This window comes from Photinus pyralis, unplaced genomic scaffold (genome assembly GCF_008802855.1).
Source record: "Photinus pyralis isolate 1611_PpyrPB1 unplaced genomic scaffold, Ppyr1.3 Ppyr1.4_LG8, whole genome shotgun sequence".
NCBI classification, from domain to species: Eukaryota; Metazoa; Arthropoda; class Insecta; order Coleoptera; family Lampyridae; genus Photinus; species Photinus pyralis.
Genome location: NW_022170819.1, coordinates 5,845,646 through 5,856,012, shown reverse-complemented (window position 1 = coordinate 5,856,012; position 10,367 = coordinate 5,845,646). Strand labels below are relative to the sequence as shown.

At 37.6% G+C, this 10,367-nt stretch overlaps 2 protein-coding genes across 2 annotated transcripts; both read left to right on the top strand.

Annotated features, from left to right (window-relative positions):
* The first annotated feature begins 514 nt into the window (after positions 1-514).
* Positions 515-1,797, top strand: LOC116178856 (pickpocket protein 28-like). Its single transcript, XM_031498485.1, has 4 exons — positions 515-694; positions 746-805; positions 1,013-1,175; positions 1,224-1,797. Exons 1-4 carry the CDS (start codon positions 529-531, stop codon positions 1,468-1,470), a joined length of 636 nt encoding a protein of 211 aa, XP_031354345.1. The 5' UTR covers positions 515-528; the 3' UTR covers positions 1,471-1,797.
* A 1,563-nt stretch (positions 1,798-3,360) lies between these two features.
* On the top strand, positions 3,361-5,478 carry LOC116178336 (pickpocket protein 28-like). Its single transcript, XM_031497803.1, has 7 exons — positions 3,361-3,551; positions 3,594-3,836; positions 3,883-3,985; positions 4,608-4,875; positions 4,923-4,985; positions 5,039-5,204; positions 5,250-5,478. The coding sequence occupies exons 1-7, from the start codon at positions 3,361-3,363 to the stop codon at positions 5,476-5,478; spliced, it is 1,263 nt and encodes a 420-aa protein (XP_031353663.1).
* Positions 5,479-10,367: the final 4,889 nt, after the last annotated feature.

The window sequence follows — 10,367 nt, the reverse complement described above, 5'->3', positions numbered from 1 at the left end:
CTGCCCCAAAATTTCTCGGGAAAACACTTTTTCTTATTAATTTTGGTGCGTAGAATCCAAAACAATTCGTACTTTTTCGATCGGGCTTCTCAATCAAAAGTTATGGACTAGAAACCAATTTCGAAAGAAAATTCAAAGGGCTGTAACTTTTGAACTACTAGTACCAAAAATCTACTGCACCAAAATTTCTCGGGAAAACACTTTTTCTTATTAATTTTGGTGCGTAGAATCCAATACAATTCTTACTTTTTCGATCAGACTTCTCAATCAAAAGTTATGGACTAGAAAACAATTTCGAAAGAAAATTCAAAGGGCTGTAACTTTTGAACTAGTAGCCCAATCTTGGAACTGTTTGAAATTATGGATTTGACGCATGGTCTGATGTATATAGTTACTGGACTATAAAGTAATACATCAAATATTTAGGTTGCGTTGCACCATCCGTGCGAAATTCCCAACATGGAGAAGCATTTCCGCCTACCCTTAAATCAAGCTGTACTTGTCGGTATAAGGCCAACGCTGATAAACATGTCTGCTGAATTGAGGCACTACACGCCAAACATCCGAAAGTGTTATTTGACCAACGAAAAGTATTTAGCCAGTTACAGGTATTACACGCAACAAAATTGTCTTTACGAGTGCTTGGCGAACTATACTTTGGAGCTATGTGGGTGCATCCCCTTTTATTTTCCACGTAAGCACTGTAGCTACTCAAGTTTAATTATCTACCTCTCTCCTTTCGCAGTCTTCCAAGGAACCAGGGCATGTGGTCCTGCCAATAATGAATGTATGAGGTTTAGTAGACGTGAGTACGAGTCTAGGTTTATACACAAGGAGATGATGACAAATTTCTGTTGACTGAATTAAATGGACGCAAACTACCAACAATAAAAAAAATCCCTAGCGAGAATAAATCCCTCCCACTGCGTTTGCGCTACAAAGAAGTAACCGATCGAAATCTGTCACCGTCTCCCAGTCAATTAGATATGGGGCCAATACGCATCATTTGTAGTTAAATACATGGAAATTGAAAGCAGCAAAAATTCCTCTCAAAGGTGCGCATGTTTACCACCGTGCGTCTCGCTCTCCTACGATGTCGAAACATCTTACACTGATTGGAACTGGAAAGGAAAGGTTAAGGCACTTTACAACAACGACAACATTTCCTACAACGGGTAAGTTACATTTTCATAACAAACTCGCAAGCATCCCCTTTGTTTCAGTGTGCACTTTTCAAGGTTAAGCGTTTATTACAAAGATTTGCAGTTTTTGAGCTGCATGAGGAGCGAGATGTTTAGTGCGTTCGACTTTGCTTCCAAAGTGGGCGGTCTACTTGGATTATTCATTGGATTCTCGATTACGTCGGCAATTGAAATCGTGTACTTTGGTACGCTTCGAGTTGGTTTTAACATAAGAAGGCACGGCATCGGCGCTTGGTTTGGAGAAACGAAACGTATGAAGGCCCACTAAAGACCGCAGGCACTATTTATTGATTTTGAGCACATTGAATTTTGCCTTTTATGGGCGTTTCCCGAGTAAAAAATATGAATTTTAGGATACCTACTGTAATGTGTTTGAAGCACTAGAATTTTTCTGCGATTTTGAAATTAAGAAGTTCTTGAATTTCTGTGATTTTTACTAATTCTGTTTAGGTTTTCGAATTAACGCGTATGAATTTTTCCCCCATTTTGAAAATCGCATAGTCGTCTTTAATGTTACTATTTGTAATGAGCTGCTACCCGTTAGTAATGCTTGAACCCCTAAACCTTAGAGATATATACTGAATTGTATTTAAATTTTAAAACATAGCCGAGTTTAAAAAAAATAAAATTCTGAGAAATATGTGGTCATTTTCATATCCAACAATTAGCCTCTTCAAAAAACCCTTCACACGATTATGACATTGAGCGCGGGTATACCATCCTTTTGAGAGAGAGAAAGAGCAAGAAAGAAAGCAACATTTTTTCATCAACATAACCACCTTCAAGAGCTACACAATCATTCCAACGCTTTTCGACCTTTTCGATAACAGGCTTCTAAAGCGACTTGTACCGTCAGGTAATTTTCTTGAAAATAACGTCACTTTTATGCTGTTATACACGATTGTAAGGACAGTCGTAGTCGAACCAAATTTTTCCTATACTAGTGTAAAGTTATTCGAATAATTGATTCTTTTGAGTATTATTTACCGTTTTATACGATTAACCTTCCGTGTCAGACGTTAGCATTGCTACTACGCAATACTTTTTGTGCAGTGCGATTTACTAACACTTTTATTTTTTTGTCTGTGTTGTTTTTTGTTACAAAAAAGGTTGAACACGCCCCTCTGACCTCAAAAGGTTGCGACCCGAATTTCCTAGGTAAATTTTGTTATTTTCGTCGATTTCCTTGCTTTAACGTTTGATTACATATTAGTTTTCGAGACAATCGAACTGTAATTATTAGGTACATTTGCTTGAGATTCACTTAACAATTCTAAATCCGTTGTTTCTGCGAAAGCCTGGTTTGGCATTTTTACCAAAAATTAATTTAAATTCAAATAAAGAACTAAGACAGAGAATAATTCAAGAATGTCGAAATATTGCAAAACCAACATTTGACAAGAGTTTGAGAATATATTATACTACTGTTTTACCAATAACGGAAACCATTTTGAACATTTATTGAAATAAACGCCAACTTTAGAAAATGTATGATATTAGTTTATTTTTTGATTTGCAGGATAATTACTAACCTAAATGTAATGCTATTTAGTATGGTTGGAAAGTATCACACATAGGGGGTTCACTATTTAAGATTTAAAAGTTGGGGTGGCCAGGGCGCAGTGGGTTGGAGGGGGTGCGTCGCCAACTATGTCATTGTGATTCCCCCTCCGAATTACCGAAACGGATTTTGTTTTTTTTTAATATATCGTTTATTTACATGGAGGGGTTGGTAAGTTTTCAAATTACCACCCTGTTGGTCTAATCATTTTGCTTTGCTTTGGAAGAAATATGTTCCAAAAATGAAATTAAGTGGATGTACCGTTGAATGCTTTTTGTCATTTAACACGGGTAGTCCCTAATACAAAACGCGTTTTCTACAATGCGATCAAATATGAGTTGCTTTCGAGTCACCTTTGGAATTTTTGTTTATATGGGAATTCGTATTTAACTTGAACTTCCAAAGGCGACTTGACAGCAACTCATTTTTGATCACCCGTTATATAGTAATGTAAGACGCATTTCATTTGTCATTATTTTACTTACCGCCGTCCCAATAATTACTACTCACAAACCAATCAAGTAACAATTAATCACCCAACCGCCGCGCCGTAGCAATAAAGCATTGATTTCAGTTATTGCGGTTAGCGCTTTCAAAATGAAACTTAAGAAAAAAACACCTCAATTAACTAAGACAAAGTTAATTCGAGTTGGTGCTTGGAACGACGACAAATGTACTAAGCGCTCATTTTTCTTTCATTTGAAATGTTACCTGGCTCAGTACTGCCATGCAACCACAATTCACGGCCTGAAGTATGTTGGGGAACGCGGACGCCATTTCATAGAGAGGTACCGAGCGTGTAATGCCAGAAGATTAAAACAATATTTCAGGGTGGTATGGGTTGGAATTGTAATCTTCTTTTGCGTGTGCTGCGTTTCGTTGACTAACAGAACATTTTCCAAGTGGATGAGTTCACCGGTGATGGTGACGTTCGAAACCCAGGAGACCACCATACACGAAATACCATTTCCGGCGGTCACCATCTGTCCAGAGGCCAAATTTGATCCTCAAAAGTTCAACATTACCGAAATGTTTTTGAGAAGGGGACGTAATGGAACGTTTAGCAAATTGGAGTATACTAAATGAGAATCGACCAATTCCGTATAACATATGTTTTAGGGAGGAGTACTTGCAAGCAGCCTATTTGATTTGTGACACTGAGTTTGATATATCAAACTGGAATCAAACTCTGACTCCCTACTCGAGCTACAAACTGTACGATGTACGTTTACTCCGTTTGCAACATATTTTTTTCATAAAGGCTAGTCTTGGAAGGTGTTCCTGTCCCATAAGCGATGATATAGCATAAAATGGCAACAAATATTTTAATCAACGTGACATACTCCAAGGACATCCTTTATTAAAAAAAACGTTTTAAATCAAAATGATTTTTTTAAATTTAGATACATTCATACTATGGTCTATTTACAATGGCTACTATAAAATGGTTGGGCAATAAAATAAATAATATATCCCATGCTTTTGTTCCCATTATTACTTCAGAAGGAGTGTGTTACACATTTAACATGCTTCCTTTGGAAGACATCGTTAAATTTGGGTGAGCCGCATTTCAAAGTCTTTGCAATGAAAAAAGTTTTAGGGTAGAGCCGGATGTGCGATCAAAAGGGACGAAAGTACACCAATGGTCTCTCCAAGACGGTTATCCACCAGGCGCGCTTTCTAGCGCTTACCCCAGGCGGACCTTCATAAATGGAGTGGAAGGGGGGCTGTCCATAGACGCAATTTACACAAACAACAGCCATATAGATTACATCTGTAAGGAACCTTTGCAAGGGTTTAAGGTAGGTTGGCGTTTGAGGGAATCAAGGTAACTTCGTCAGTAGGTCGCCTTACACCATCCTTGCGAATTTCCCAACATGGACAAACACTTTCAATTACCTTTGGATCAAGCTGTACTTGTCGCGATAAAACCATCCAGGATCACGATCTCGGCCGATTTGTGGGGTTACTCTCCAAATGAGAGGAAGTGTTACCTGGCCGGCGAGAGGAACTTGACCAGTTTCCGATTGTACACGCAGCAAAACTGCCTCACTGAATGCTTAGCTAACTACACCTTCAATAAATGCCGATGTATTCCATTTCATTACCCACGTAAGATCAGATCAGATAAACAGATGACGTCATCCTCTCTTCCGTAGTTTTATTTTCAGATTCGACCCTATGTGGTCCTCGTAACAAATACTGTGTGAAGCAAAGTAAAAGTTAGCATCTATTCAGTTAATTATACTACCAATTTATTCATTACCAATTCCAGTTGATTATTTCAAAATTGAAGCCGGAATGGAATCGAGTCAACAGTGTGACTGCTTGCCACTTTGCGCTTCTCTGTCGTACGACGTGGAGACTTCACATACTGATTGGAACTGGAAAATAGCTATGAGCATTACTCCCAGTCAGGAATCCGCCGATCTAGCACAAAAGTAAGAAACGACGAAAGCCATCGTTTCACATCTCTCCATTTTCAGTGCGCATTTCTCCAAGTTGAACGTGTTTTACAAAGATTTGCAGTTTTTGAGCTGCAAAAGGAACGCAGGGTTTGGAGTGGTCGACCTTTTGTCCAATATGGGCGGATTTCTAGGATTATTTATTGGATTTTCGGTTACGTCAGCCATTGAGATTCTATACTTCTGCTCCCTCAGAATTATTTGCAATATCAAGAGGCACGGCAAACGGGCTTGGTCTGGAGAACTATAGTTGCTTTTACTCACTATTTTTATTATAAAGATAGCACGTGCACGGACACGAAATATGAAGTTGTTTGATCACGCCTGATCAATTGCCTGTACCACCTATAATAAATGATTTACAATAAATTATATACTGACTCTTAAATGCTTTGGCAGACTGTGTCTAGTGAGTACTTAATATACAGGGTGACAATTTGAAAACTTACCACCCCCCATATCTTATTAAATAAACGAGATATTTAAAAAAATCAAAATCCGTTTCGGTAATTCGGAGGGGGAATCACAATGACATAGTTGGCGACGCACCCCCTCCAATCCCCTGCGCCCCAGCCACCCCAACTTTTAAATCTTAAATAGTGACCCCCCATGTGTGATACGTCGTTGGAAAGCTCTGAAAATATGCTTTCCAACCATACCACATAGCATTACATTTAGGTTAGTAACTACCGTGCAAATCAAAAAATAAACTAATATGATACATTTGAAATCTGTCGTATTTAAAACGCAACCGGCGAACATAGACGAACTTCAAGAATGTCGAAATATTGCAAAACCAACATTTGAAAAGGTTCGACAAGAGTTTGAGAATAGATTATAACTGGCGATCAAAAATGAGTTGCTGTCAAGTCGACTTTGGAAGTTGAAGTTAAATATGATTTTCCATGCTTATTTTTTGATTTGCACGATAATTACTAACCTAAATGTAATGCTATTTGGTATGGTTGGAAAGCATTTTTTTCAGAGCTTTCCAACGACGTATCACACATGGGGGGTCACTATTTAAGATTTAAAAGTTGGGGTGGCTGGGGCGCAGGGGGTTGGAGGGGGTGCGTCGCCAACTATGTCATTGTGATTCCCCCTTCGACTTACCGAAACGGATTTTGATTTTTTAAAATATCTCGTTTATTTACTAAGATATGGGGGGTGGTAAGTTTTCAAATTGTCACCCTGTATATCTGAAGTGTTCCTGAAGAATTTCCAGTGAGCCTTTTGGAATACTCTGTAAAGATTCCTTGACGAGTACGTGAACCACGTTCATCAAATCCTCGCGTAAAAAACTTTAAGTAAATTAATCAATATGTAATGATATCACGCCAAATCTTTTTGTTTCTTTAATTGATATTCACTCTATAAAGGCAAACATGCCTTCTCAAATATTGTTTCCTTGATTGATTATGTTAAGAAATGTACAAGTTGTGTCACGCAAACCGTTTCCTAAAGATATTCAGGCTCACAATGATAATTTAAATGTGGAAATTTTCGTAAGATAATTTTTCAAACTCTATCGAAAGAAAATATGATTATGGATCGTTTCACGTCCTGTTTCACTTCCGGTTTTGCCGGATGTGGATAGCAACCCTGTATTGCATTTTCGAAATCTACATACAAATTCATGTCGTTTGATACCACGTTTCCCTATACTCAGCTTCAAAGGTTTTCAAGTTATTCCAGAATTTTCAAAATTTTTGACACCTGCAGACTGGTATCTCGGATACACCTCCAACATTGCATTTTATAGAGCCGTTCACACACGCATACATCCCGCATACAGTATTGGCGACTAAATTTCGGTCTCTCGCTAGCCCCAGACTCCCGGCGATTTTAAGGGTTTGAGGAACTGATGGATAGAGGTTGAAGTAGTTACATGCCGGATAATTCAATCAAAACCTACACCAGAGCTCTGGGCGGATGCTGTACCAACGGCATGCCATTTTAAGAATAGATGGCCTACGAGGAAACTTCAATGAAGGACCCCGTACGAGTTTTGGAAGAATAGGGTATCGACCATCCACTATTTTGGAAAATTTGGATCAAACGCATTCATTCTGAACACATCTCCAACAAAGAGGAAGGTAGAAAATAGATCGAATGAAGGGATTTTCGTGGGGTACGCCGATTAATCTATCGGAATAATTAGTTTGCAACAGAATGTGGTGCAAAAACCACAAGCTGAGCCGATTAGAAACGAAAATGGCGTATGTAAGTCACCGAATGATCACGAACATGATAGCATCCTTTTCAAAGGGGAGGAAGTGCAAGAATTGTTTAGAAGACTGTTTCAAATCGAAAAGACCGAATAATCATTAGAACTGGATAACCTGGCCGGCCGCGAAAGCATACGCACGTCAAATGGACATAGAATCGGCAGGTTTCGATGAAATTTCCACTTCTAAGGTCGTATTGGGTCCTGTTTCTAAAAAAAAATGCAATGACCTCCGAAGTAAAGTCTCTCATGAAGAAGGAAACATGGCAAGTGGTGGACAAACCGGATAATCAGCGAAGTATTGGGAACAGATTCATTTTGCGAAACAAATTTATATGTAAAACCTCCACATGGAGTACAGGAAAATTTCGTCTAAATTAATCGGAATTCCCAAATTATGAATTCAAGCGCCAGCGTGGCAGAGATCGATATATTCGGAACATGGCAATTAGAATTCTATACGTTCTATCTTCCGCTTTCAGCTGTTTTTTCTACTCGAGTTCGATGCGGCTTACGAAGAAAGGGAAATGAAAATGGACACCAAAAATTAAGGCAAAGAAAATGCGCTGTCATTTCTGGCGGAAAAATTGCGTGGTTAAATTCCATCAATAGGCGGAGCCATCTATCAGATCGCTTCAAATGTTACGGGAGTCCTTCGACAAGTAGTAGTTTCTAGCACTTCTCAATCTGCAGTATCTATCAAAGATTAATCAATATAAAATCTCTAAACTTCTTGGTCTAAGAGCCTCTGAAGGTTTCCATGAAAATCCTTAGGTACTGAAAGTCTGTAAAGATTCTTCAAAAGAAACGAAATGGTCCATAAAAAAATATGAAAAACTTGTGTGGGACTTGAAATATCACGAATTTGTTCACAACGTGGTTGAGTATTTTGGCGCCCTTGAAGGATCATTGAATCGCGAATCCATACTTTTTATTTTAGAGTTTACCTTTAAATGGGTTCTACGTTCTAGGGAATGCTACCCTATTAACCCGATTCTACACTTACAAATTTTCCAGGCCACATCCCGGGTTTAAACATGAAATTTCTTAGCACTACGCGAGTAGGTATATCGATTCAAATAATATAAACTCATCGGAGGTACTTGCTGAATATGCGCAGAAGAACAGATAATATACAAAGAAACTTAAGGAGAACCGTCCAAAGTGACTATTTTAACTAATTCAGGAAGAGCAACTAAAAAGCAACTAAACAAACGTTAATACTTGGACTAATGTCAAATAAGAAGTGGGCTAAAAATTAAAAATACGAAAACAACAAAAATTGGGGAATATATTAATTGAAGTTTTAAAACGTGGAGACATAAACAAAACTAAAAAAAAATTCAGAAAAATATTAGGGTAGTCAGATACCGGAACCTTAAGTTGCTGAAGGCAACCATCACGCAGATATATAGGGCTGCTTATGGCATGGACAAGGAATTTTGAGACTAAATTCGTGAGCTCTTCTCCAATAGTCTTCTATACCCTATGGTTTTGAATAATCTCCAAAGGTAGGTAGTCTAGGGAATGCAATCCCGCAGCAAAATCTCAATCCCGGTATTTACAATAACTTTAGTATTTGCGGGATCGTTATATGTTAATCCCGCGGGATCCCGGTATTTGCGGGATCCCGCAAAATTTTAAAAATTGGCAAATAAGCAATTTTGCGGTTAACCTCTGTATTAAAATAAATCGCTAATTATCACAATATTTAACAAAAAAGTACCTTCATCCTAACTTAGAACTCAAAAAAATCACCTGTAAAGCACAAAAAGGTGAAATCATAGTACATTTTTAAGGAAAAAAGTTTAACAATTATTTTAAAAATAATTTCTCCGTTATGCGTTTCATTAACATACCAAACAGAGTCGCCCCCTTGGTCGACAAATTCCTCAGTCCCGCAAATCCCGCAAAAATGATGCGGGATCCCGGTATTTCGGGATCCCACGATCCCGGTATTGTGTTCTCTAGTAGGTACTTAAAATGCATATATTGAAAAGCCCTTGCGACCCTTAAGAGGTGTATTTATTGATCTTCAAAGGTATTTAAAAGCTTTGAATCCAAGGACTTCGAATCGCCGCCAAAGTCTAGTCTTAAAAAACCTTTTAAGAATGAAAGTATTTAACATTCCTCATGAGCCTTCAAAGGTTTCAGGATTTTCCTTTCTTTGCAAGTTTTTGGAGGCTTTTAAGATTATTTAAGACCCTTAAAGAGATTGTACAGTGTTTTAAGAGCTTTTACTAATTTTTGGAAGTTATTAATTCTTATGTTCCTCCGGAAAATTGTAAGGAGAAATTGTGGAAATTGCAACAAAAATGTGCAAAAATTCTTAGAAAAGTGAAACATTTATAGAGATTTATAAGGAAATCCCAAAAAGATTCTAGGATGTTGGTAATGTTCTATGTGCAATGGGAACAATTTATTTATACATGAAGGCGCTGTGCATCTACCACTTCTTGGAGCAGTAAAAAATAGAAAGAAATAAGATCATAATTTAGATAAGAGTGCAGAATCAAATCAGTATCAGGTTAGCAGATCTCTAAAATCGGTCAAAAGGAGCCTTAAATAATAGTAAAACTATTGCTTCCGTTAGGACAAAGAAACATTGAGTCATAACTTAGAAAAAACACTGATAATTAAACGACACTTTACGTTGATTGAACCGTTGTATATTTGATCAATATAAAATAAAAAATTCATAATTAATTTCCGAGTGTATACTCATAATGTAAATCAATTAATTCCTACAATAGAATATAGTCGAGCTTTTATCTGTAACATCTTAAACTCGTGCAATACACCTTGTAATTAAAACAAGGGAGTTTTTAAAACGATTCATTAAAAATAAATAAAATATGGCGATGGTATCGTATAACACAGTTCGCTTAGTGCGTTTTTGAACAGAAGTTTTT

Coding starts and splice junctions, on each gene's coding strand:
- LOC116178856 (XM_031498485.1), top strand. CDS start 529: ATGTCTGCTGAATTGAGGCACTACACGCCAAACATCCGAAAGTGTTAT. Junction 806..1,012: donor ATGTATGAGGTTTAGTAGAC/GTGAGTACGAGT, acceptor CATCATTTGTAG/TTAAATACATGGAAATTGAA. Junction 1,176..1,223: donor GACAACATTTCCTACAACGG/GTAAGTTACATT, acceptor CCTTTGTTTCAG/TGTGCACTTTTCAAGGTTAA.
- LOC116178336 (XM_031497803.1), top strand. CDS start 3,361: ATGAAACTTAAGAAAAAAACACCTCAATTAACTAAGACAAAGTTAATT. Junction 3,986..4,607: donor CGAGCTACAAACTGTACGAT/GTACGTTTACTC, acceptor CTTCGTCAGTAG/GTCGCCTTACACCATCCTTG. Junction 5,205..5,249: donor TCCGCCGATCTAGCACAAAA/GTAAGAAACGAC, acceptor CTCCATTTTCAG/TGCGCATTTCTCCAAGTTGA.